Source organism: Myotis nattereri, assembly GCF_964212035.1.
Source record: "Myotis nattereri genome assembly, chromosome: Y".
NCBI classification, from domain to species: domain Eukaryota; kingdom Metazoa; phylum Chordata; class Mammalia; order Chiroptera; family Vespertilionidae; genus Myotis; species Myotis nattereri.
In genome coordinates, this window is record NC_138094.1 from 2,506,310 (window position 1) to 2,534,295 (window position 27,986).

Genomic DNA, 27,986 nt, shown 5'->3' on the forward strand with positions numbered 1-27,986 from the left:
AGTCTTGCTGAGTTTTCCTTTAACCAATAGCAGGGTCTTTGGGAAAAGTGCATTTTATGGAAGGTTTGTTTTCTTATTACGGTAAAATATACAGAAAGTGAAATGTACCATTCTTAACCATCTTTAAGCAGACAGTTCAGTGTCATTCAGTATATTCCCCATTTATCTTCCCAAATGAAAACTCTGTCCCCAGGAAATAATAACTCTCTTCTTTGTCTCCCTTTTTCCAGCCGCTGGCACCCACCATGCTACTTTCTGCCTCTGAATTGAAGGATTCTGGGTACTTCCCATAACTGGGATCATACATGTTGGTCCTTTGGTGTCTGGGTTATATATATTTTTTCCAAATACATCTTTATTGATTTCAGAGAGGAAGGGAGAGGGAGAGAAATATAGAAACATCAATGATGAGAGCGAACCATCCTGTGCAGCCCACACAAGGGATCGAGCCCACAACCCAGACATGTGCCCTTGACCGGAATTGAACCCTGACCGCTTGGTTCATAGGTCGATGCTTAAGTGCTGAGCCACTTTAGCTGGGCTGCAGGCTCGTTTTTGAGTAATCTCTGTGGGATGTAATAGAAATGGAATCTGACCCTCACTCCAAGTTCTGTGACACAAGCGTTAGCAGACTGTGGCCCGCAGGCCACAACCAGCCCAATGCCTACTTTTGTAAAGTTTACAAGCTAAGGATGGTGTGTGTGTGTGTGTGTGTGTGTGTGTTTGGTTTTTTTCTTTTCATTTATAAGTGGTTAAAAACAAGGAAAAGAAAAATCATGTCAGGATACTTGAGAATTCTGTGAAACGTTATGGAATGTTTCTTTGGAATACAGATGTGCCCATTGATTTATGTATTGTTCACGACCGTTTCTCTCTGCAAAGGTCGAATGGAGTGGTTGTAACAGGGACTTACGTGCCCACAGAGCCGCAGGCATTTACTCTCTGAGCCTTTGAGAACAAGGTTGCCCACCTCTCTGACCTCATGCAACCTGGCACGCATATATGCATAACAAGTCAGACAAGTATATTCACATCTGTTCACCTCCCTGCCCATGTCCCTGATCTTGTTCAGCAGTCTCAGAGAGTACATTCAACAAATCGTACCGCGCACACATTTTTTTTTTTATCAGCACAGAAGCCTTTTTTCTTTTTCCCCACTTATCATGTCATGAATTCATAGGGAATGGGTTCCAGCAGCTCAGGCTCTTTTCCATTGGTTCTCACAAAGTGAGCTTCTCTGGGTGGAGCAGGCTGACGCTTCAGGTGACCCCAGGGACCTTTCTCTTTGGCTTCCTTCTTTTTCTGATCATGTTCCTTCACACGTTTCAGGAAGCTGTCTCGGCTCTTAGAGAGCTTAATATGCTCAATATGTACATTAATTCTCTTGGCAAGAATCTTGCCCTTAACTTGCTTGTTCACAACAATGCCCACTGCATGTTGGGTGACATTGTAGACTTCCAGTTGATGTCCACAATATCGCCTTTCTTGTAGATTCGCATGTATGTGGCCAAAGGAACAACTCCATGTTTGCTAAAAGGCCTGGAGAACATACAGCGGGTGCCTCCCCTCTTTCCCTTTGTGTTAGTCATTTTGGCGAGTTACTGGAAGATGGCGGTTCCGGCCGAGAAAAAGCCCGCGCACACATTTTTATTTTTTTGTTAATCCTCACTTGAGGATATATTTGCACTGACTTTATTTTTATTTCATATTTTTATTGATTTCAGAGAGGAAGGAAGAAGGAGAGAGAGAGAGAGAGAGAGAGAGAGAGAGAAGCATCAATGATGAGAGAGAATCATTGATGGGCTGCCTCCTGCACACTCCTACTGGGGATTGAGCCTGCAACCCGGGCATGTGCCCTTGACCGGAATTGAACCCGGGACCCTTCAGTCCACAGGCCTACGCTCTATCCATTGAGCCAAACCGGCTGGGGCTGCATTGAATTTTAGAGAGAGTGGAAGGGAGGAGGAGAGACACACAGAGAGAAACATCGATGTGAAAGAAACACATTGATTGGTTGCCTCCCATACGCGCCCTGACCAACTGGGGCTGGGGCTCACACCTGCAACTGAGGTACATGTCCTTGACAGGAATCGAACCTGTGAGCCTTTAGTCCAACGGCTGATGCTCTATCCGGCTAGGGTCAGGTACACATTTTTGGAAGATGTGATGAGATAGGAGGACACAGTCAGTGCACTAGGACCCTCACCTCTCAGCACCCACTTCCTCGATCCGCTGTGATCAAGGAAAAGAGAAAGGGGATGAGGGCCCAATTCTAATTCCCTTTGGAGACAGGCTCAGCTGGAACTGCCCTACCTGTTGGCACCCCCACGGTGTTAAAAGGAGCATTTATTTTTATGTTGTTGGCACACTTGCATTCCCTTCATTGAAGTTCTATTGTCTTTAGATTTCAAGCTCCCAGTGTCTACAAAAGTGCTCATTGGGCCTATGTGATACTTTCAACAATAAAGATTTAAAAAATAAAATAAATATATAAATTGGACAAGATAGACTATCATCTTAGTTAAAATGCCAAAAAAAAAAAAAAAAAAGTCAATGGAGAAAAATATTCTCAGGTGAGGATTAACAAACAAAAGAATATACTGTGTTTGTTAAAGTGATTTGCATTTCACACAAATATGTAGCAATACATAAACTTTTGGCCAGCGCTGTTTATCGATAGTGATTCCATTTGGGTACTAATGATGGGGAAGTCAGTAATGACAGATTGGAAGGTTGGCTTTTTCATTTTAATTTATTATTTCTAGCCATGAACTAATTAATTTTGCTGTGTTGTATAACCAGGCGAATGTTATTAACCCAAGTCCCATTTCCCACTGTTTTTGGCGTTTATAGAACATAGATGATGTTAATTACACTTAATGAGTTGAACAACATATATGAAAGATAATCCTCAATTCCAAGACTCTAATGTGTGAGTTGCCATCTGTTTTTGGACCAGAGAAGAATAATTTGATTCTAAAGCTTTTTTGTGTGTGTGTGAACAGCTTGGAATAAGAGCTGTTTATATATTAATCACTTACTGAAGTACTATGCCTTCCTTTTCAAGCAGTTTGGGGTTTATTGTGTGACATCTGCTCATATTTGGACACTTTAGGGTAGTTAGCAATTTCACCATAAGGCTGTTTACCCCCCCCCCCCCCCCGCCACGGTCATGTACAGTCCAGTTCAGTCCTGAACACAGTCATTTGCTTTCTGCTGCAGGTTTCTGTAAGGAGTATGTCCCGTTCCATCTCTTCTACAGAATTTTTCCCATAATGAACTGTGTTTTAGTTTTATAAGCAAAATCCGTGTTCCCTTGTGCCTGCTTCTCTCCGGCGCCCTTTGATTCCTAGTCTAAAAGTTGTTGACAAATGTTTAAATATCATTGGTGTTTATTTCAGTGGTAGCTTTTTTAAAAAAATCACCCTGGTTGTTTCTTTTATCTTCTACTAGAGGCCCGGTGCACAAATTCGTGCACTGGTGGGGTCTGGCCAGCCTGCCCCGACTGGGGCCGATGGGAACTGGCTGGCCAGGGGGAGGGGCCCGGGAGGTTGGCCGGCCAGCCCCACCCCCATCGGGCCAGTTGGCCTGCCGCAGTGAGCGTCATAGCAACTGGTTGTTCCCGTTCTGGTCATTCTGGTTGTTCCGGTCACTTGGCTTATAGATAGATAGATAGATAGATAGATAGATAGATAGATAGATAGATATCCTTTTTTTTTTTAGAGGATGTTTATTAAGATTTTTAAAAGTTTGATTTTTAGAGAGGGAGAAAAACATCCAGGAGAGAGAATCATTGATCAGCTGCCTCCTTCACTCCCCCTACAGGGGATTGAGCCACAACCTGGGCATGTGCCCTGACTGGAATCAAACCTGGGACCCTTCAGTCCACAGGCTGACACTATCCACTGAGCCAAACCAGCTAGGGGACAACCAAAGACGTTTTAGAAGGAAGAAGGGACAGGGCGCTGAAGACACGCTGGTTCACTGTTCAGTGTGCATATTGATTGAAGAGTAAAAGCACGTGTGACAAGAAGGGTTATCATTATGAGACATAAGCCTGGCTTCAGAAATCAGTGCGAGCGAGCGGAAGCCCCGGGGAACGGAAATGTGTGGCCCAGGAATGGAAAGTTGAGGCGTGCTAGTGCCTTTTGTTTGCTATGTTTTTAGGGAAGCCTTAGGGGGGATTCAAATGTGGCCCTAAGCAGTGTGGCTCAGTGGTGAGCATTGACCTACGAACCAGGAGATCGCGGTTCGATTCCCAGTCAGGGCACATGCCGGGTTGTGGACTCAGTCCCTAGTAGGGGGCATGCAGGAGGCAGCCGATCGATGATTCTCTCTCATCATTGATGTTTCTATCTGTCTTTCCTTCTCCCTTCCTCTCTGTGAAATCAATAAAAACATATTAAAAAAAAAAAAGATTGGGATGTGGTTTCTGTGTTTTTCCAAGCATGTAGTGTGTGTGAGGTGGACATGTACACACAGGCATGCCTGTCAGCACTGTTATTATCGCCGCCTGAGCCGTGTCTGAAGTTTCTCCAAAGCGTGCTTTCTCCCTTGGAGGGTGTGTATGGTTCCCATTACCGGTGGCATGTGGCTCAGTGCTTAGAGGTATTTCAGAGCAGCATTCATTTATCATTAAATGATAGCCCTGTCTGAGCTAAAATTAATTTGACCTACTTTGAGAATTTTAGCATTCACACTTTCTACAAGTAGCATAATAACTTGACAGGCCATTTAAAAGATATGTTTTTATTGGTTCCAGAGAGAGGAAGAGAGGGGGAGAGGGAAAGGGAAGGAAAGATCAGTGATGAGAGGAAATTATGGATCGGCTGCCTCCTGCACGCCCCCCACTGGGGATCGAGTCCGCAACCCAGGCCTGTGCCCTGACTGGGAATCGAACCGTGACCTCCTGGTTCATAGGTCAACGCTCAACCACTGGCTCAACCACACCACGGGCTGACTGGCCATTTTCACTTCTTTTTCACTTGGCTAATACAACTACCTAGTCTGTGCTCACGTTGGACACGGAGATGATGGAACAGTAGACTGGGTTACGTTTGGGTTGGGATGAAAAAGAAAACCACCGACATCAATTTGAAGGAGAAAACAGGGGGATGGGGAGGCGGATACGTCCCACAGATTTGTAAGGTGTTTTGTTTTTACAAATCTCTCCATGTCTCCCCAGGCAGACGCGTTGCGGTTTCTATGCTCGGATGCTGGGGGGCCCACCAGTGCGGAGGGGCGCACATGAAGTCACCGTGAAGGTAAGCGGGGACCTGCCTCTGGATCTGTCTTTTCACCTGAAATCTGCTTGCGAAACGGAACTGCGTTTTGCCAAAACGGAATGCCTTCTGTTTACAGTGATGGGGGGAGCGGGGGGAGAGACACGGGGGGAGAAAGATGCAGGTCTTTCTCCTCGCTGAACTTGAAGGTAGTGTAGATAGAACATGATTAAGTCATCAGGGCTGGATCACCATTCTATGTGCTGAACTGGCGTTTTACTGCCTTGCAAGAATTTCAGATACTGGATGGGCTCTTACCAACTTTTCTGAGTCTTCCCGGGATAGCTGGCAGCTTCTAAAATCAATCTCCTGTCAACACTGAATTAAAATTAAGCTGAGCCCGGCTGGTGTAGCTCAGTGGATTGAACATAGACCCATGGACCAGGAGTTCACCGTTGGATCAGGGCACATGCCCGGGTTCCGGGCTGGATCCCCAGTAGAGGGTGTGCAGGAGGCAACTGATCGATGTTGCTGTCTTTCTCTCCTGGGCAGGCAGGAGGACGTGTGAATAGGGTGTGAGTATGGTTTGGGTGGACCCAGTAGCCACCTGGGAGACGCCCGGTGGTGTGGGATGTAACTCCAGGACTGGCCGTGTCTTCTGTCTGGTCCGCATCCTCCGTGGATGTGGGCCTGGTTTTCGGGTGAAGCCATGAATGAACCCGGAAGGGGCAGCTGGCACAGGAAGGCCCCTCTCTGCCTGTTGCACCCTAGGGCTGTCTTTCGTTCCTTGGAGAGCGGCGATATTTTCTACCACTAGACCCGCTCCTGTCTGCCGGTCCTGCGCCTCATTTCCTGCTTGGGAGAGCTGCCTCGCGCCCGTGCTGCTTATTTCCAAAAACAGTGCCAGGTTTTAATTAGATTTTAATGAATGGGGAAGCGGTCCAAGTTCACAGGAGAAAACCTGCAAAATATGGAAGAGCACATACTCACATATGTAGATATAACCCACTCCAAACAGAGGCTTGTTTTGCGGAGTATCGTGTGTGTGTGTGTGTGTGTGTGTGTGTGTGTGTGTGTGCGTGTACACAAAACAAAATTTAGCACCATGCACGTTCCATCTTGTAAGCCAATATTTTAAATATATCTACATATATTTTTATTTTAGAGAGGAAGGGAGAGGGAGAGAGATAGAAACATCAGTGAAGAGAGAGAATCATGGATTGGCTGCCTCCTGCACGCCCCCTACTGGGGATCGAGCCCACAACCCGGGCATGTGCCCTTGACCGGAATCCAACCTGGGACCCTTCAGTCCCGTAGGCCAACGCTCTACCCACTGAGCCAAACAGGCTAGGGCTGTCTTCAGTTTCTTGATGGGCTTTAAACCCAAATTATTATTTATGTTGGCATACTTGTTTAGAGGGGCAACCCCAGCGAAGCCATCCGCTGGCATGAACGTTTAAATTCCTTTCTAAGCAACACGATGGGGACGTGATGCTGTGGGTCACCGTGGAAGGGGCTGTTCCTCTTCGCCCCATCCCAGCTGCGGAGTCCTCCCGTCAACCTAATGGGCAGTGTCTCCAGTCAAAACTGGGTCAGGCAAGAAAACAAACACCACCCACTGATTGGACCTGTGGTTTCCAGTTTGTTTTCCTTTTCACTTCCGTTCAAGGCCACAGGGGACCTGCCGCTGCTGCAAAAGCTCTCTTTTGCTTCAGAAAGAAAAGAGGCTGGACAGCATCCCCTGGCGCTGCATACAGCCGGTGTCCGGAGCCCAGCCAGGGGCCGGCCACGAGTGGGGTCCGAGGTGTCCCCTGGAGAAAATGCTTACCCACACACGGCCTCTGGGGGAGTGCCTTCCTTTTTTTCTTCTTCTTTTAACAAAAATATTTTTATTGATGTTAGAGAAAGAGGAAGGGAGGGGGCGAGATAGAAACATTGAGAGAGAAACATTGATCGGCTGCCTCCTGCACGCCCCCTACTGGGGATCGAGCCCACAACCCAGGCATGTGCCCTGACCGGGAATCGAACCATGACCTCTGGGTGCATGGGATGATGCTCAATCACTGAGCCACGCCGGCTGGGCAGTAGTGCTTTTTTTGATGGGCTTTGTAAGTGCCACTTGGGTGGCCTGATCGTTGATGACCATGCTGAGGCTGCCAGCTCTGGTGGATTTTAAGGGGGTGGGGGGTGTCTGCTGATCCCCTCGGATGCCCTTGCAGGTTGCTCTTTAGCGGTGGTGCACAGTTGGCTGAATAAAGTCCTAACTGGCTCTTCTGGGACCTGCTGTGCGGGGGGCCTGCACTGGGAATATGAAGCATTTAGCCCTCCCTCCTGCTCCCCCACAGAGGGCTGTTACTGTCCTTCATTTGGAGATGACAGGTCTGTCACAGAGCTTGCCCTGCGATCTAGAGCTAGAAGGAGGTGGAAGCGTGGTGAGAGGTCCGCCTGCCGGCTCTGACCCCGGGTCCCCCATCTTCTGCCCCAGCTCTGCAGCCAGCACGGGCATGTCGTGCACCACGTCATGCATCCACTGAGACGGTTCTTACAGAGAAGACGCAGGCCACCTTCCCCACACACACAGTAGACGGTGCCTGCGTGCCCTTCAAGCCTTGGCGCAGACGGCGGAGCTGCCCCGGGTCCATGGGAGTGTCTGGCACATTGTTGGAGATCAGAACCACGCTTTCACTCTAGCACTGTGTGTGTGTGTGTGTGTGTGTGTGTGTGTATGGCTTGTCCCCATGGCTGGCTCGGCCCGTCAAAGGTGTGGTTTATACCTGACCCTATCCCAGCCTTATAAAATACCGCAATGATTCTTGTTATTGGATATGTTTCACTGGGATGTATGCTTTTTTAAAATTTATTATTTTTTCGTAATCCTTACTGAGGATATTTTTTCCATTGATTTTTAGAGGGAAGGGGGAAGAGAGAGAGAGAGAGAGAAGGAAAGAAACACCAATGTGAGAGACACATCGATTGGTTGCCTCCTGCATTCACTCCGACCAGGGCCGGGGATCAAACCTGCCACCTGGTACGTGCTCTTGACCAGGAATCGAACCCACGACCATTGGGTGCACCGGCCAATGCTCTGCCATTGAGTAGCACCAGCCAGGGGGGTAAATATGCTTTTTATATAAATAATTATGAAATTTGTATGTAACACATGATCACACAATATAACACGAACCAGACATGAGTTAGCTTTGTGGATATAACGTCACGGGAGTGGTTTTCTTCCACTCATCTCAAAAAGTGCAGAAAAATGCCTGGCGTGGCTCAGTGGTTGAGCATCTACCTATGAACCAGGAGGTCACGGATCGACTCCCTCCCGGTCAGGGCACATGCCCGGGGTTGTGGGCTCGATCCCCAGTAAGGGGCATGCAGGAGGCAGCCGATCCATGATTCTCCCTCATCATTGATGTTTCTATCTCTCTCCCCCTCTCCCTTCATCTCTAAAAACAATAAAAATAAATTTTTTAAAGTGCAGAAGAAAACAAAAAGAAATACAGATGTGTTTGAAAACTCTCCATTTTCTCCTCTCACCTGTCTCACAGAGGGTGGCTCTCGCTTCCACAAACCTCGTCGCTGCGAGGTGAGGCTAAGATGAGCATAACCAGCGACGAGGTGAACTTCCTGGTGTATCGCTACCTCCAGGAGTCAGGTAAGGTCACCCCCCTTCTGTGGGGGAAATCCACTTTCCTGTGGGGGAACACATATTCCCATGGGGGAAATACACCTTCCTGTAAGGGAACACATCTTCCTGTGGAGGAAATGTATCTTTCTGTGCAGATACCCTTCTTCCTGTGGGGGAAACGCACCTTCTTGTGGGGAAAGGCATCTTTCCTATGGGGGAAACGCACCTTCCTGTGAGGGAACACATCTTCCTGTGGGGGAACACACCTTCCTGTGTGGGAACCTATCTTCCTGTGGGGGAAAACACACCTTCCTGTGGGGGAATCCCACTTTCCTGTGGGGTGAACCCTTATTCCTTGGCGGAAATGCACCCCATTGTGTGGGAAAGGCACCTTCCTGTGGGGGAACTCTTCATCCTGTGAGGGAAATGCCCTTTCCTGTGGGGGAAGTGCACCTTCCTATGAGGGAACACATCTTCCTGTGGGGGAAACAAACCTTCTGGTGAGAGAACGCATCTTACTGTGGGCAAATCCACCTGCCTGTGGGAAACACACCTTCCTGAACAGGAACCCCTCTTCCTGTAGGGGAAATTCACCTTCCTGTTGGGGAACACATCTTCCTGTGTCGGAACCTAACCTTCCTGTGGGGGAACACACCTGTGGGGGAAATGCACCTTCATGTGCGCGCACACATCTTCCTTCAGGGGAATCGCACCTTCCTGTGTGGGAACCTATTTTCCTATGGGAGAACCTAATTTTCCTGTGGGGCAAACATACCTTCCTGTGGGAGGACCACACCTTCCTGTGAGGAACACGGCTTCCTGTGGGAGAACACATCTTTCTGTGGGGGAAATGCACCTTCCTATGAAGGAAACCTTCTTTCTGTGGGGGAAATGCACCTTCCTGTGGGGGAAACACACCTTTCTGTGGAGGAAACACACCTTTCTGTGGGGGAACGCACTATCTGTTGGGGAACCCTTCTTTGCGGGACGGGGGAGGGAAAGGCACCTTCTTGTGGTTGAACACACCTTCCTGTGGGAGAATCCTTTATCCTGTGGGAGAGACACACCTTTCTGTGAGGAAACACATCTTCCTGTGGGGGAAATGCACCTTCCTGTGTGGGAATCCTTCTTCCTGTGGGGTAAAGACTCCTTCCTGTGGGGGAATGCGTTTATCTTTTGTGGGAAATGCACCTTCTAGGAGGAAAACGCACCTTCCTATTGGAGAACACACTTTCTTGTGGGGGAACCCTTCTTTCTGTGGAACAAATCACCTTCCTGTGGGGGGGAAAACACACCTTGTTGTGAGGAAACATACTGTCCTGTGGGGGGAAAGCAGCTTCCTATTGCAGAATTGCACCTTTCTATAGGGGAAATGCACCTTTCTGTGGGGGGAACACACCTTCCTGTGGGGGAAACGCATCTTCCTGTGGGGAACTCATTTTCCTTGAGGGAAATGCACCTTCCTGTGGGGAAACCACCGGCCCTGTCGAGTGTGATCTATCAGGGACGGGGGTGCAGGCTCCCGACAGGACCCAGAGTGTTCCTGGGGCAGGAAAAGGGTTTCGTTCCTGAGGTGGCATGGAGGACGATATTCCTTCTTCCCTCGGCGTTTCTATTCAAGTCAGACCTTGTTGGCGAAGATACTAGCCCAGTCGAGGTTGCGTTGAATTGGCCGTGCGATGAGGTGCTCTCGGCCTTGGGCAGCAGTGTAGATAGAAAGGAACCCCTTAGATTAAGCACCTCTGATTTATTGAGTTTCCCCCACCACCCTCAGAAAACGGGGCACCCTACGCAATTTTCTGACACTTAGGAATAGCTCTTGTTTCTTCCAATACTTTCGAATATGAGCGAGAATTTCCTTTTCATAAGGAATGTGCAGGCCCAGTGCGGAGTGGGCCTTGTACATATTAGCACAAGGGGGGGGGGGGTGGAGAAGGCAGCAGGGGGCACTGAGAGTGCCATGGGGCCTGGCCCCTGGCAGAGCTTTGTCCACATGAGAGCTCGTGCAAGTCGCTGAACATTGCTCTCCCTGTCACACAGCACCAGACTGCCCCCAACTGGCCACATAACCCAGTTCACAGGGTGTGTGTGTGTTTGTTTTTCATTTGTCATTTTTATTGTTTTTTCTTTTATGTTTTTTTAATCCTCACCCAAGGATATATTTTCCATTGATTTTAGGGAAAGTGGAAGAGAGAGGGAAAGACAGAGAGAAACATCAGTGTGAGAGAAACACATCCCTTTGTTGCCTCCTGCATACACCCCGACCAGAGCTTGGGCCGGGGAGGAGCCTGCGACCGAGATACCTGCCCATGATCAGAATCGAACCCGGGACCCTTCAGTCTGCAGGCCAGTGCTCTATCTACTGAGCCAAACCGGCTAGGGCATTTTTAAAATTCTTGATTTTTAATTCTTTTTACATTAACTTTATTCTTTTTCTTAGTTTCTAAAGGAAATACTCCTCTAGCCTTGAAAACTGTACAGTAGGGGTGGGGAACGTCCAGCCCTCGGCCATATGAGTCCCGCGAAACCATGGGGTCTGGCCCTCCAAGGCACTAGGGGTGGGCTGATTCAATGTCTGACCAGATAGAGCAGGCTCATGTTTAAGTTGGTCATTTTGTAGGGCCCCCGAATGATGTTATAAATATCCCCATGGCCCTTGGCAGAGAAAAGGCTCCCCATTTCTGATCTAAAGGCTTTGAGGTCATTCGTGAAGGTCAGGGTTTCTCAGCCTCAGCACTGTGGACATCTGGGTGGGATCACTCTTCCTCCTGGGGGCGACCTCCTGGTACATGGTGTGTGTAGCTCAGATTTATTGAGCACCTATGTGTGCCAGGCGTGATTCCAAGTATGTCTCAGATGAAACGATTAACCCCCAGGAAGAGACCGAGCTGCTCCCTCTTTTACAAGGAGAAACCCAGGGTGTGGACAGGGTGCTGAGTTCCCCAAGTCACACCGCCAGCAAGTCAGAAAGCTAGGATTCCGATCGGCCATCTGGTTCCAGAAACTTCCTCTTTCCAATGTGGTGAAATCGCTGGCTTATTTTCAGACAGTAAGCCCTTCGTTCCTGGAGTACACCCTACTTGGCTCGGACATCGTGTCCTTTTCTGTGTTGCTAAACTCAGTCTTATGCTGGGTCTGGTGAATTAACATGCATCTCACCAAGGCCAACTGGGCTGGGATGCTCCTTTTTTTTTTTTTTTAATCTTTTAAAAAAATATTTTTATTGATTTCAGAGAGAGGAAGGGTGAGGGGGAGAGAGAGAGAAACATCAATGATCATCAATGATGAGAGAATCATTGTTCGGCTGCGTCCTGCACGCCCCCCACTGGGGATCAAGCTCAAAATCTAGGCATGTGCCCTGACCAGGAATCGAACCGTGACCTCCTGGTCCCATAGGTCAGCGCTCAACCAGTGAGTCACACCAGCCGGGCTGGGATATTCCTTTCTGAATGTCCTCATCAGGTTTTTGGGGCTCAGTGGGGGTGTGCAGCAGGCAGCCGATCTATGGTTCTCTCTCATCATTGACGTTTCTCTCTCTCCCTCTCCCTTCCTCTCTGGAATCAATTAAAAAAATAAAAATAAAGCTGAGATGGTTGTGCCCTCAAAGCTGTTTTCCATCCTGTGCAAATGTGGGTCTTCTGGGGCCTGTGTCTTCCCCATGCCCCTTCCCGCTTCCCCCCAAACCAGAAGCCGGGGTGGGGGAGGGTGGTCCTGCAGCTGATAAGGTGGTTGAGGCCCCGGTGCCCCTTAGTGCCTGTGGCCGTGCCTCCACCTGCCTCCAGGCTCACGCCCCGCCTTCCCTGTCTGGCTGCAGGCTTCTCCCACTCGGCGTTCACCTTCGGTATCGAGAGCCACATCAGCCAGTCGAACATCAACGGGACGCTGGTGCCGCCCGCCGCCCTCATCTCCATCCTGCAGAAGGGGCTGCAGTATGTGGAGGCTGAGATCAGCATCAATGAGGTATGTGCACCTTCCCCGGGGGGCGGCCCCCAGCCCCGCTCCCGGGTCCTGGGAGGGCTGGCCACAGGCCCCGTCCTGCACGCCGGCCCTGAGGTCCTCGCCGGGGCAGGAGAGTGTGGTGGCGTCACTACAGGCTGCAGGGACCGGAGTGAGCTGTCCAGGCCCCGTGCACCCGGGTGTTTTCCACATGCACACGCGTCTGGCCGGCTACTGCGCGTCATGGTTTCCACATGCACACGCGGCTGGCCGGCTACTGCGCGTCATGGTTTCCACATGCACACGCGGCTGGCTGGCTGCTGACCAAGCACCGTGATGTCACGTGCGCTCCCCCCTCTGAAAACACAGCTGACCTTCCCCCATGTCCCTCCTCGGGGCAGGCGTGCACCGTGCCGAGCACAGAAGGGGCGTCCCTCCCCGCTCTCTCTGAGCGGCCGGTTCTCCAGGGCCCTGGAGATGTTCTGTAGAATCTGTCCTGCGAGTGACCCTGACACGTGCAGTCAGAAAATCGGGGAAGGACAGGGGTGACTGTCCTGCTCAAGAGCCTTCCAGGTGCCGGACTGGTGACGGTGCTCACCAGAGAGCTGGTGGGAGAAGATGACCATAATGACAAAGTAAAATGGTGACAGTTTGCTCGTATCCCCTCCTCTTTTTGGGTTGGCCTCACTGCATAATTGGGCCAATTTTATACGCATGGGTGGTTTTATTTTATTGTAACTTTTTTCAGAGAGGAAGGGAGAGGGAGAGAGAGAGAAAAACATCCATGATGAGAGAGAATCATCGATCGGCTGCCTCCTGCACGCCCCACACTGGGGATGGAGCCCACAACCCAGAGAGGCGCTCTTGACTGGAATCAAACCCTTCAGTCCATAGGCCAACGCTCTGTCCACTGAGCCAAACCAGCCGGGGCAACGTTTCTTTTCTTAATCCTCACCTGAGGATGTGTTTATTGATGTTAGAGAGAGGAAGGGAGAGAGAGAGAGAGACAGCAATGTGAGAGAAACATCCATCGGTTGCCTCCGATGGTATGTGCCCTGAAACAGGAGTCAAACCACGACCTTTTGGGGTACGGGATGATGCTCCAACCTACTGAGCCACCGGCTGGGCACGGAGGCTTTTCACAGGCCGCCGATAGGCAGTTCACCAGTCAATAGGCGGATGGTCTCGGAGTGAGGTCCTCCTGGCGCAGGAGGCCGATTGGGCCGAGGTTCCTGCAGACACGCTCTCCCACGTTGCCGGTAGTGATAGTGACTCGCAGGGACTCCCACACCTGTCCTCGCAGCTTTCTCAGCCTGGGGCGCTGGGCATTTGGGGTGGGTCATTCCTGGGAGGGAGCATCCTGTGCACTGCAGAACGCTGAGCAGCTCCAGGGTCTCCACCGTCACATGTCACAGCATTTTCTGTCCCACTTTGACAACCAAAAAGGTGGCCAGGCGTAGCCCAAGTCCCTTGAGCGGGCACCCCTCCATCATTGAGAATCATTGGATCTGGGAGAGCATCTTTTATATGAGATACGGTAGTGCCTCGGATACAGTAAAGCATCTTTTATATGAAATACAGTAGTGCCCCAGATACAGTGGTAGAGCATCTTTTACATGAAATACTGTAGTGTCTCAGATACCAATAGAGCATCTTTTACATGATATACGGTAGTGCCTCAGATACATAGAGCACCTTTTACATGAAATACAGCAGTGCCCCAGATAATAAGAGCATCTTTTTTTTTTTAATATATTTTATTGATTTTTTTACAGAGAGGAAGGGAGAGAGATAGAGAGTTAGAAACATCGATGAGAGCGAAACATCAATCAGCTGCCTCCTGCACATCTCCTACTGGGGATATGCCCGCAACCCAGGTACATGCCCTTGACCGGAATCGAACCTGGGACCTTTCAGTCCGCAGGCCGATGCTCTATCCACTGAGCCTAACCGGTTTCGGCAATAAGAGCATCTTTTACATGAAATACAGTAGTGCCTCATACAGTAGAGCGTCTTTTACATGAAATATGGTAGTGTCCCATATAACAATACAGCATCTTTTACATGAAGTACGGTAGTGCCCCAGATACCAATAGAGCATCTTTTACATGATATACGGTAGTGCCTCAGATAACAATAGAGCACCTTTTACATGAAATACAGCAGTGCCCCAGATAACAATAGAGCATCTTTTTTAAAAAAAATATATATTTCTTTATTGATTTAAGAGAGGAAGGGAGAGGGAGGAAGAGATAGAAACATCAATGATGAGAGAGTCATTTTTGGCTGCCTTCTGCACGGCCCCTACTGGGGACCAAGCCCGCAGCCCAGGCATGTGCCCTTGGCCGGAATTGAACCCGGGACCTTTCAGTCCGCAGGCCGACGCTCTATCCACTGCGCCAAACTGGCTAGGGCAAATAGAGCATCTTTTACATGATATACGGTAGTGCCTCAGCTACATAGACCACGTTTTACATGAAATACAGTAGTGCCTCAGATAATAATAGAGCACCTTTTACATGAAATATGGTAGTGCCCCAGTTCAGTGTGGTATTTACCAAACATTGGGTCCCCCACTGAGGACAGCATTACACCCTGTCTTGCACCCAGGCTCACCCCACCACACACACTCTGCCCACCGCTATGCCCTGGGCAGCGCCTGCCCCTCCTCGCCTCTGCCCGCACCTACCTGCCTGCGGTGCCCACAGCCCAGTGCCAGGAGCTTCGGGGCTGATGGCCGTCCCTTGCCTTCCCCCAGGATGGCACGGTATTCGATGGCCGCCCCATAGAGTCCCTGTCCCTGATCGACGCTGTGATGCCCGACGTGGTGCAGACGAGGCAGCAGGCCTTCCGGGAGAAGCTGGCACAGCAGCAGGCCAGTGCGGCGGCGGCGGCGGCGGCATCAGCAGCAGCAGCAGCAGCCACGGTGGCCACGGCCACCACGACAGCCACGGTGACCCCAGCAGCTGTTTCCCAGCCCAACGCCCCAAAGAACGGAGAAGCCACAGTGAATGGGGAGGAGAACGGAGCACATGCCATAAGTAAGTGCGGGCATGTAGTATGCAGATGCGTGTGTATCTGTGTGCACACATGTGCCTGTGTTAGTTTGTGTGTGACTGTGTATGTGTGCACTGTGTGTGTGTGTGTGTGTGAATGTATGTGCATGCACCTGTGCATGTCTTATGCAGACGTGAGCATTCTTCCCTGAGTGAAATTTGCTTCCCTCGGGTAAGTCGTGCAGCCGCCCCGGCCCTGAGGGTCGAGATGACCAGGGTGTTCACACCTCACCCCGAGGCCTCCTCACATACAGCCTCCCAGCCGCCTCAGCTGAGGCTGCGGCCACAGCCCAGCCCCGTGGCAGGTGACCGTGAGTGGGCACAGGCCAACGAATTCTTCACGTCCGTCCTACGTTGCTCAGCCACGCGGCTTCTGTTCCCTCGCACAGATAATCACTCGAAGCCCATGGAAGTAGACGGGGACGTTGAGATCCCACCCAGCAAAGCCACGGTGCTTCGGGGCCACGAGTCCGAGGTCTTCATCTGCGCCTGGAACCCCGTGAGCGACCTCCTGGCCTCGGGGTAAGGGCGTCAGCCGCGGTCCCGCCTCCGGAGCGCGTTCCCTCTCACCTACCCGGCACCTGCTCAGGGGTGCAGACCGAAGCCTGGGGCGCCCCTGCTGCCCTTCCCGGGGTGCTTCCTACTGTGGTAAAATTGTGGAGAAGTCCCCGTGTTCTCCCTGGGTGGGGGCTAATGCCTGCATTTAAAATTACTCTGTGCTGCAGAGATGGTGCGGAGAAAAGCCTGAGATAAAAAACAGCTGCCGTGGGGTTGGACTTAGGGCAGGCCATGCCCCTGGGTCTCTCACGGTGCCCGGCCCCGAGCTGCTTGGCCTGGAGCCGTGGCCTGCCCCTGCCCGTCGGCTGCGGGCCCTGACGCAGGTTGCATGGTGGGGAAAGGGAGAAAACCCGTGAGGATGCGAGGAGCTGACTGCGGGGCGCTTCCTTCTGCAGGTCCGGAGACTCGACGGCGCGGATCTGGAACCTGAACGAGAGCAGCAACGGGGCGTCCACCCAGCTCGTGCTGCGGCACTGCATCCGCGAGGGCGGCCACGACGTGCCCAGCAACAAGGACGTGACCTCGCTGGACTGGAACGTAAGCCCCAGCCGCCTCCCACATGCTGGACTGTCTGGTGCCACGTGGGGTGCAGGGGTGCTGGGGTCGTGGGGCTCCCTTCCTGAGAGCTAGCCAGGTCATGTCAGGCTCCTTCCCGGCATTAGCCCACGGCTCCGGGCAGCCAAGGAAACGTGACTTCCACCTTTATAGTTCTTCCTTTTTTTTTAATGTTTTCATTGATCTCAGAGAGGAGAGAGAGAGAGAGAGAGAGAGAGAGAGAGAGAAACATCGATGATGAGAGTCATCATCAATCAGCTGCCTCCTGCACACCCCACACTGGGGATCAAGCCCACAACCCAACCCGGGCCTGTGCCCTGACCGGGAATCGAACCATGGCCTCCTGGTTCACAGGTCGATGCTCAACCCCTGAGCCACGCCAGCCGGGCTGGGGACCGGTTATCGATGTGAGAATGTTCTAGCTGTGGGGTGAGAGGTTCTCTTCGCTTTGTCAGAACCGCCCCCACTAAGCTGTTTCTGTCGGCCTGTTTCTTTCTGGCCCGCAGAGCGATGGGACGCTGTTGGCCACGGGCTCCTATGATGGCTTTGCAAGAATCTGGACGGAAGAAGGTGAGTGCTGCCGCCCTCGGCTTGGGGTCGGAGAAGAGCGGCTTTGGCGTGGAAGCGCCGTGTGAACGGGCCGTGGCCTTGAAGTCAGCGTGTTTGTTGTTTGTTTACTTACACCACAGGTAACCTGGCCAGCACCTTAGGCCAACACAAAGGCCCCATCTTTGCCTTGAAATGGAACAAAAAGGGGAATTACATTTTGAGCGCTGGTGTGGACAAAGTGAGTGTTCGCTAAAATACGTCTTTGATCGGTAGACGCTTACTGGTGTTGAATTTCTAGATAACATCGTGGTTTCTCTGAATTCTGAGGCTTTCTGCTTCCTCTTAAGAAATGTGTGGTGCTTGATATATATATATATATATGTGTGTGTGTGTGTGTGTTTAAAATATGTTTGTATTGATTTCAGAGGGGAAAGGAGAAGGAGAGAGAGACAGAAATATCAATGATGAGAAAGAATCATTGATCCACTGCCTCCTGCACTCCCCCTGCTGGGGATCCATCCCGCAATCTAAATCGAACCGTGACCTCCTGGTTCATAGGTCAGTGCTCAACCACTGAGCCACGCCAGTCAGACGCCCGTCACGTCTTAATATGTCACACACTCCACAGACCTTTGTGCAAAGCTCCCCTGCTCGCTTGAGGTGCACAGCTCAGCGACAGCCTCAAAGCTAAAAGTACTGACCATCTGGCCCTTGGCAAAAATAGCTTTGCTGAACTCCACACTCCAGTGTGACCCTCTAGGCCAGTGATGGCGAAACTTTTGAGCTCGGCGTGTCAGCATTTTGAAAAACCCTAACTTAACTCTGGTGCCGTGTCACATATAGAATTTTTTTGATATTTGCAACCATAGTAAAACAAAGACTTATATTTTTGATATTTATTTTATATATTTAAATGCCATTTAACAAAGAAAAATCAACCAAAAAAATGAGTTCGAGCGTCACCTCTGACACGTGTGTCATAGGTCGATGCTTCTAACTCTATCCTTTCCCTTCCTCTCTGTAAAAAATCAATGAAATATATTAAAAAAAAAAAAAGAATTCCTGTTTGTTTTCCAGGGAAACTGTCTCCCTCCCTTATTTATAGACCGCTGCATGGGTGCCTTGTGCCAGTGCAACTCAGTTGCCCTGCTCTTTATCCCCAATTCAGGGAGTGACCGACGCACAGGGCAGTTTTCAGAAATGCACGTTTCTTCTTCAGCTCCTCATTTGGAAAAGTGCCAGAAAGATACTTAGATAAGCTTTATTATGAGTTTCTTCAACTTGTAATGGGAGCGGGGAAACCCCCACTGATCTCGGTACTTTTCCAATTATCAGTTACAGCTGCTGGGTCTTGTGGAGTCGCCACCACCCCACCTGGCTCTCGAGATTGTTACATATAAAACACTGGATTCCACAGACCTAGGCAAAAAGACTGCCGAGGATCTCATGAACAGCTAGCTATATACTGATCACATGTTGAAACAATATTTTGGCCATACTGGAGTAAAATAAAATGTGTAGTTAAAACGTAGTTTCATGGCCACAGCAACCTTGGTTCATATCCGAGTCACAGCACCAAAAAACGAAAAGAAAAGGTTGTTTTAACAGTTTCTCTTTTTCTTTTTGGTATTGAGTGCTTACTAGAAAACAAAGTTCCCCGCGTGGCTTGTGTCCTGTCTTTATTGGGCAGCACTGGAGTGGAGGGAGGAGGGGCCACTGCCTGGTCTTGTATGATAACTTTTCCGAGAGAAAACTTGGCGAGAAGAACACTCACTAGATTTCCTTTTTGTTTGCGGAGCACAGACAACAATAATTTGGGATGCCCACACGGGAGAAGCCAAACAGCAGTTTCCGTTTCACTCTGGTGAGTCTTTTGGTTTGGTTTTGTAATCCTATATAATAAAAGGGTAATATGCAAATCGACCAAACGGCGGAACGACCAGACGCTATGACGCGCACTGACCGCCAGGGGGCAGGTGCTCGACGCAGGAGCTGCCCCTGGTGGTCATTGTGCTCCCATAGTGGGTGCGCCGCTCAGCCAGAAGCCCTGAGTCGGGCTCACGGCTGGAGAGCAGGTCTAAGCCATCAGTCGGACATCCCCCCATGAAACGTCCTGTGAGATATTCCTCACTACTCCAAGGAGTGTGTCCATGGAATCCAGCTGCAATCGCAGTGCTCTCAGGCGTCCATGGTACAGATTCCCCAACATCAAAGCATTAAAAACACCCCAGGGAACCAATCCCAGGACCAGTGTGGCCTTCTTTCTCCTGCCAGCCCAGGGGGGCCGTGTTGGGGATCCCTGAGATCGTGCCCACATAGGGGAGTCCAACCTCAGGTTTGTCGCAGCGGAAGGACATAGAGCACAGTCGGCCGAGAGGAGAAAGGTCACAGGGCGAAATCCAGCATTGGCAGTGGTCTTCTCTCCCGGAGTCGCCAAGGATGGGCCGATTCCCCCAGAGACAAGTGTGAGGGGCCACGTAGAGCGCAGTGGAGACTCCTGTCCAGGATCTTCATGGAGGCTGGTACTGCAGGCAGCCTCTCCCTGGCTCGGACCCGGGTTCCAGACTCCTGGAAGGAACTGACGTAAACTACTAGTTTGCAGTTCAAGTACAGAAGCTGCTCTTATCAGTTAGGGAATGGTGGGAGCCTTCAGATATCCAGATCCCCAGACGTGGGCCAAGAGAACAGGGTCCCCCTGAGGTGGGGCGTCTTTCCCACAGGGGTGTGCAGCCGCTGCTGCGGCCCTAACCACGTCCCTCTGTGTGTTGTGGCCACAGCAGGCCACGTGGGGCAGCCTGGGCTCTAGAGACTCCAGTTTTCCACCCCCTGTCCCGCCCGCAGCCCCCGCCCTCGATGTGGACTGGCAGAACAACACGACCTTCGCCTCCTGTAGCACCGACATGTGCATTCATGTCTGCAGACTCAGCTGTGACCGCCCCATCAAAACCTTCCAGGGACACACGGTAAGTGGGAGGCCTGACAATGGGGCTCAAGTTCATGGGCATGTGCCAGGAGGGGGAGCCTCGGATTAAAAGATGCTGTGACAGCCCTAGCCGGTTTTGCTCAGTGGATAAAGCTTCAGACTGAAAGGTCCCAGGTTCGATTCTGGTCAGGGCACATGCCCAGGTTGCGGGCTCCATCCCCAGTAGGGGGCATGTAGGAGGCAGCCGATCCATGATTCTCATTATTGATGTTTCTATCTCTCCCTCTCTCTCCCTTCCTCTCTAAAATCAATAAAAATCTATTTTTTAAAAAAAAGATGCTTGTGACGGCCTACTTGTCCCTTGGATTTTTAAATGACTGGAGTATTTCTTGCAGCATGATTTCTGATGCCCTATTAAAATGCTACTGACATTCCTTTAAGCAGATTTGTCACCTGCTTTTTGAATTTTTTTATTAACACATTTAATTTTTTTATTATTTCTTATTCTTTTGTTAATCTTCACCCGAGGATACTTTTCCATTGATTTTTTTAGAGAGAGTGGAAAGGAGAGGGATAGACAGAGAGAAACGTCTCTGTAAGAGAGACACATCGACCAGTTGCCTCCTGCACTGCACCCCGACCAGAGCCAGGGATTGAGCCTACAACCGAGGTGTGTACTCTTAATCGAAATCAAACCTGGGACCCTTCAGTCCAAGGGCCGACACTACCCACTGAGCTTAACCAGCCAGGGCTTTTTTTCCTCCTCCTACTCAAATCTGTGATGCCATTATGGTACTCATCTAACTGTCCCTGGGGGTGGGGTGATTAATAACAGAAAAAAGAAAGGTACTGTGACTGCAGACCAGGTCTTTTGCAGCCCTTTGCTGCTTGGGCTATTGTAATATCTCAGTTGGTTGGGTTGACCCAGGTATGGGCAGGCAGTGGAGAAAACATAGACCCTGAGGTGAGGTGTTGGGTTTTGGAGGAAGGACTTAGAGTAGCTATTAAATATGTGACGACATAAAGAAAAGGATGCTCGTCATGAATGAATAGATGGGGAATGTTAGCAGAGAAAGGAAAACTATATTTAAAATCAAAACAAAATGGTCAAATGGAAATCTGACAGCTGAGAAGTTTGATGTCTGAAATGAAAATCTTAATGGGTGGGTTTAACAGCCGATTGAGATTGCAGAAATAAGGCTAATGAACCTGAAAAGAGATCATAGAAATAGCCAGTATCCTGAATTTGGTGGAAAATGCTGGTTTTTAGAGAGTGGAAGGGAGGGAGGGAGTGGGGGAGAGAGAGAAACATTGATGGGAGAGAGACCCATCTATTGGTTACCTCCTGCGTGCACCCTGACTGGGACCAGGGACAAACCTGCCACCCACCACCCTTTGGTGCATAGGCCAAAACTCTAGCCACTGAGCAACACCGGCCAGGATGAAAATGATTTTAATGTCAGTTTCAAAACAACGGTGGTCGGTGGTCATACTGGTTTTCTGTGCTGTGCTTATTAAATGTAAATGCACTGGCTCCCGAGGTGTGATGTTTTTCTTAGAGAAACGTGGATGCGGGTGACTGGTTTTGCATGGTGTGTGGCTGTGCATTTACCTACAGGAGAAAGGCAGAGTAAGCAGCAGGAAAATCTGAGTCCTGTGGTGGAAACTATGAATAGTCTGAAGAGATGACGGGGCGCTGCTGCCCCCTGCTGGACGGTTGTGGTACCTACTCACAGGCCTTCATTGCTTTGTAAAATCCTTTGCTCTCTTTCAGAATGAGGTCAATGCCATCAAGTGGGATCCTTCTGGAATGTTGCTGGCGTCCTGCTCCGATGACATGACCTTAAAGGTAATGTGGAAGGAAGGGCTGCTGGATCCCAGGCAGCCCCGTACTCAGTGCAGGTCTTACCCTCACGGCTGCTCTGGGTGATGATTTTGTATGGAACACTTCCCACTGCTGTAAGTTTGCCCCATGGCTACTCGGTGCCGCTGGCGCCCCCGGGATTTTGCCCACCCCTCTACCTGGGCAGCGACCCGCGGGTGGGCTAGCTGCCCCAGGGCCCCAAACCTGAGGAGCGCTCACAGCGTGACAGTGTGGAGCCATTCCTGGCTAGAGAAAGAACTCCTGCCTGCTCACACGCTTGCCATCGTGCCCTCTAGATCTGGAGCATGAAACAGGACACGTGTGTCCATGACCTGCAAGCTCACAGCAAAGAGATCTACACCATAAAGTGGAGTCCCACCGGGCCCTCCACCAGCAACCCGAACGCCAACATCATGCTCGCAAGGTAAGAGGGGACGGGCCACAGCCCAGGCCCACGCGGCTCCCAGAGCCACCTTGCTCACTGTGGCTGGAACAGTTATTGTATCAAAGGGAACAGAAACATTAGTCTGTAAAAGAGATGGCCAGGAAATGTCACTTGTATCAAAGGGAATAGAAATTGTGCGAAGGGGTGCTGTGAATGAGTTAGAGAGTGGAAGGGAGGGAGGGAGTAGGGGAGAGAGAGAAACATTGATGGGAGAGAGACCCATCTATTGGTTACCTCCTGCATGCACTCTGACTGGGACCTCCCTTCCAAACTGTACATGAGTAGCTGCCCAGATAGGATAGGGCCCATGAGACAGCGCTATGAAGTGACGCCTGAGTAAGGGTGTGGATCCTTGTCGCCGGGCTGGTGGGAGGCAGGTCTGTGTCCAGGCGTCTGGCATGTGGCTTCGTGAAGGTTTCATCAGGATGGAGAAAGCAAGCAGAGCTGAGCTCGGTGTGCCCGAGGCCCTGCGTTACTTAGTCTAGCACAGGGCTGCAGGTGGCACGGGTTCTGAGCGGCAGCACAGGGCTGCCCCGCCCTAGCAGGGCTGACCGAGCCATTTCTATAGTGAACCCCCAGGGCAGCAGCATGGTCCCCAGAATTGGGGAGAGGGGTACGTGGCCATGGTGGGCAGCCCAGACCCACGCCACTTGAGGTTGCGGTGCACAGAACTGCCTCAGCCCAGTGCTCACAGGACGCCATTCGGCCCCGTGTTTAGTAAAAACATCTAGAAAAACAAGCTGGAGAGATTCTGAGGCTGGAGATGCCAGGATCCTTCAGGGTCTGGGATCCACGGTGCACACAGTGGATTGCAGGAACCAATGAATGTGAAATCACCCTGTTTCCCCAGTAACAGCATCCAAAAAAGCAAAAGACAGGAATCTATCTACACTAATAAAAGACAAAATGCTAATTGACTGTACCTTCGCCACGCACATCAGCCAATCAGAAGAGTATGCAAATTAACCCAACAATGATGGCCGTTAAATTTCCATACTGCAGGCAGATCCCACTGCGCCTCCCTGTGCTGGTGGCAGTGCGATTCCCCAGCCACCGCCCACCCCAGCATGTGATCCGGACCTGCTGTGGGCGGGGCGGGGCGGGGCGGGCAGCAGTGAGATCCCAGCCGCTGCCCACCCCAGCGCAGGATCTGGGCCTGCCGTTTGCGTCCCAGGGCAGGCGGCAGCGCGATCCCCAACCACCGCCCGCCCCAGCGCGGGATGTGAGAGGGCACAAGTTGGGCTGAGAGACACACACACACACACACCCCCACCCCCCACCAGTGCACAAATTTATTTTTGTGCACCGGGCTTCTAGTCTTCTATATAATAGAGGAATATGCAAATTAGCCAGGACACCATAACGTCATGACCAGACAGCAGGGACCTGAGGCTGCATGGCACCTGGCCGGGGTGAGGGACCTCAGGCCGTGCCCCCCGCCCAGCGGGGCTTGATGGGGGACCTCAGGCCACACCCCTCACTTAGTGGGGCTTGATGGGGGACCTCAGGCCATGCCCCCTGCCCCGACTCTGAGTCAGGAGACCTCAGGTCGTGCTCCCCGCCCCGGCTTTGGGCTGGTAGACCTCAGGTTGCACTCTCCCCCCCTCCCCCCCCCCCCCGCCCGGCAGGGCTTGACGGGGACATCAGGCTGTGCCCCCCCCCCCCCCGCCTCAGTGGCTGGCGGGGGACCTCAGGCCACACCCCCTGCCCAACGGGGCTTGACAGGGGACCTGAGGCTGCACCCCCACACCCAGCACCAGGCCAGGGAACCTGAGGCTGTGCCCCCTGCCCAGAAGGGCTTGACAGGGGTGGGGCCAGCCAGGTCTGAATCTCCTGCGTTTTCGAAGCGCGTGCGGGCGGTGGGCAGGGACTTGACTCTAGGTTCCATGGCGTGCTCCAGACTCTGACAGAAGGGAGATTTGCATATACATTTTAGTAATTTTCTTTCATCTCTGACACTTCTATTATAGAGAAAGGGAATTAAAATATTTCCGCTAATTCCCTTTTAATGTGCACTAATTTTGTGCACCGGGCCACTAGTTGTTTTATAACAATGGCTTTGCTGTTAATGCATCTGAGTCACATTTCGCCATGACGAAGCATCCCTGTTATTGTCTCTGGAAACATAAAAGCGACACAAGGAAAACGTGATGCATGTACGCCTTGGGGAGGTGGGAGGAAGTCCCGAGGCCTGTGGTGACGTTTCCTCCCTTCCTCCTAGTGCTTCGTTCGACTCCACAGTCCGGCTGTGGGACGTGGAGCGCGGCGTGTGCATCCACACACTCACTAAACACCAGGAGCCTGTCTACAGTGTCGCTTTCAGCCCCGACGGCAAGTACCTGGCCAGCGGCTCCTTCGACAAGTGCGTGCACATCTGGAACACTCAGGTAATCCCTCAGACCTTTCTCAGAGGCATGCCCAATGTCAAATTTCGGTGACTCAGGCTCGAGACATCCTCTGGGGAGTTTGTGCTGGGGAGTGAGTCACCTGCCTCATCCTTTTCTGGAAGATGGGAAAACCGTAACCCAGTCCCCTTGTCGCCAGAGATGCTGCTCCCAGGGTACTAAGGTTGGGGGAACAGGTGTCATTTCACTTGAGCTTCCCAGGGGGTCAGCCAAGGGGCGGGGCCAGCCCTGACCTCCGGGCCACATCGTGTAGCAAATCGGAGGGTGCAAAGGAATATCTGTTTGCTTTGTGGTGCCATTTTGATTTTCCTAATGAAGATAGTGTATGTTTCCATAGGAAAGGGTATGTCATATTGGGTTGTGCTGTTGGCAGAACTCAAAGGAGACAGCATTTGAGTAAATGCAGCAGCGTGGGTATCCCTGGGTAAGAGGTTCTGAGTATAAGAGTGGAGGTGGGTGGCACTCAGCGGACTGAAGGGTCCCGAGTTCGATTCCCGGTCAGAGCACATGCCTGGGTTGTGGGCTGGATCCCCAGTAGGGGGCGTGCAGGAGGCAGCTGATCCATGATTCTCTCTCATCATGGATGTTTCTCTCTCTCTCCCCCTCTCTTCCTCTCTGAAATCAATAAAAATAAAAAATAAATAAATTTTAAAAAAGAGTGGACGTGGGTGAGAGGTAGAGTAGGGACTGTTATGTTGCGCAGTCAGCTCTCGGTTCTCCTGCCGATGGAGGAGAAATGGTCGGAGCCGTTGCAAATGGCCAACGGTCCAGTTTGTGTGACCTCGGGTGGATTGCATGGCCTCCCTTCACCTCTTGTAATCCAGCCTGCCTTGGCGTTCCCTGTGGCTGGTTTGACATTGCAGTACATTTGCATTGAGCCCATGCCCCCTTGTGGCAAGGGCTGGGAGTACATGAGGCAAGTGAACTAGCTGCCATGGGCAGGGTGTCCACTCAGACCGCAGGCTTCCCAGTGTCTGCCTCACCCAAGCTCCATGCTCTTGGAGAGGGAGAGGTGAGGGGGGACCCTCTGCGGAGCCAGGCTGCTGCTAAGCCTCACAGCCCAGACAGGCCACGCAGAAAACACACGTTCCAGGAATACCGTGCCTCTTCATAGAAACAGTGCTGGGTGGATTTGTAAAGTGACATCGTAGAAAAATGACATGAGGGCCCGGTCAGCATGGCTCAGTGGTTGAGTATCAACCTATGAGCCAGGAGGTCACGGTTGGATTCACGATCGGGGCACATGCCTGGGTTGCGGGCTTGATCCCCAGTAGGGTGTGTGCAGGAGGCAGCTGGTCAATGTTTCTCTCTCATCATGGATGTTTCTATCCCTCTTCTTCTCCCTTCCTCTCTGAAATCAATAAAAGTATATATATATATATATATTTTTTTTTTAATATATTTTTATTGATTTCAGAGAGGAAGGCAGAGGGATATTGAGATAGAAACATCTATGATGAGAGAGAATCATGGATCGGCTGCCTCCTGCATGCCCCCCAACTGGGGACCGAGCCCACAACCCGGGCATGTGCCCTTGATCGGAATCGAACCTGGGACCCTTCAGTCCGCAGGCCGACGCTCTACCCACTGAGCCACACCAGCTAGGGCAATAAAAGTATATTTAAAAAAGAAAAACATTAGGTACCGCCCGAGGTTGAAACCTCATCACATTATGTCACTCCTTTTGCCTAGATCTCAAACCTCTTTGATCCTCAGTGAGAGGATGCCCGCTAAATACAACCACGTGGATGCGCTGTGGCCTTGCTCCCGCCCCGTCCCGCCCCCTTAGCTCCTGCTTTGCTTTGCAGAGTGGGAGCCTGGTCCACAGCTACCGAGGCACTGGCGGCATCTTCGAGGTCTGCTGGAACGCCCGAGGGGACAAAGTGGGCGCCAGTGCATCTGACGGCTCCGTAAGCAGCACCCCCGGTGTGCTGGGGGTGGGGGGCGCGGGGAGGAAAGGGGACACACCCGGCAGCCGATACCCAGGGCCCAGGCTGAGCACCTGGCTCCTGGCTCCGACCCTGGATGGTGCCCCAGCCTTGACCCTCTGCTGACAAAAGGGGCTCTGGGTCCTGGGCCCTATGGTGATCCCCTGAGGCAGGGGGCGGCGGGAGGGTTGCCGAGGGTCGGGGTAGCCCACTCGTGTTCCCCAAGGCCATGAGCTCGGGCTTGACTGGTCGTCGGCCCTGCCGCTCGGTGTCTGGGCCGTACCACGGCCACTGCCTCTGTATTAGTCCCCAGGATGGTCAAAAGCTCAGTCACTAGGCTGTTGTTACAATTTCTCTGAATGTTCAGAACAGTGTGCCAATAGAACTCTATTTATAAAACAGTTGGGCGGGCCTGATTTGATCCGTGGGCTGTACAATATAATTTGTCCACCCGGCTCTGTTCCCTTCCATACAAGTAACATTTCCTGGCCATGTTACTTGCCGTAACTTCCACAAAGTAACTTTTCCGTTCCCTTTTTTACAGTAACTGTTCCAGCCACAGTCACAGGCTCTGTTTCCCCGCAGGTGTGCGTGTTAGATCTGCGGAAGTGACCGCATTGTCCCGGGAAAGAGAAGTCATGGACCAGCAGTGGTGGGCACGGGGACCTTGGCACCCCTGAGACTCGATCCTGCAGCTGCGATACTGCGGGGGCGTGGCACGTGGGCATGACCTTGGAGCCAGCCCCTCCCGGCCACGCCCGGAGCCTGTATTCCGTAGTCCTCACCGAAACCTATCACACAGTTGTATCGGAGGGCAGCCTGACGCCACCAGCCGGATGGTGCGTGCAGACGGCTATGATGCCAGGCACGGCCGGGGGGAAGCTGTGCCAAACAAGAAGAGAAAGAAAACTGCG

General features: G+C 51.5%; 1 protein-coding gene and 1 pseudogene across 2 annotated transcripts; one reads left to right on the forward strand and one right to left on the reverse strand.

The window, feature by feature from the left end:
- Positions 1-1,161: 1,161 nt before the first annotated feature.
- On the reverse strand, positions 1,162-1,589 carry LOC308512292 (large ribosomal subunit protein eL21-like; annotated as a pseudogene). Its single transcript has one exon. The product of its transcript is annotated as a large ribosomal subunit protein eL21-like (transcript).
- Positions 1,590-8,807: 7,218 nt separating this feature from the next.
- Positions 8,808-27,961, forward strand: LOC308512455 (F-box-like/WD repeat-containing protein TBL1X). The gene is made up of 14 exons (XM_081082199.1): positions 8,808-8,880; positions 12,668-12,813; positions 15,548-15,830; positions 16,235-16,367; positions 16,799-16,940; positions 17,465-17,528; positions 17,648-17,745; positions 19,311-19,371; positions 20,349-20,470; positions 22,205-22,279; positions 22,591-22,718; positions 24,961-25,126; positions 26,953-27,054; positions 27,658-27,961. Exons 1-14 carry the CDS (start codon positions 8,823-8,825, stop codon positions 27,682-27,684), a joined length of 1,605 nt encoding a protein of 534 aa, XP_080938325.1. The 5' UTR covers positions 8,808-8,822; the 3' UTR covers positions 27,685-27,961.
- The last annotated feature ends 25 nt before the right edge of the window (positions 27,962-27,986 follow it).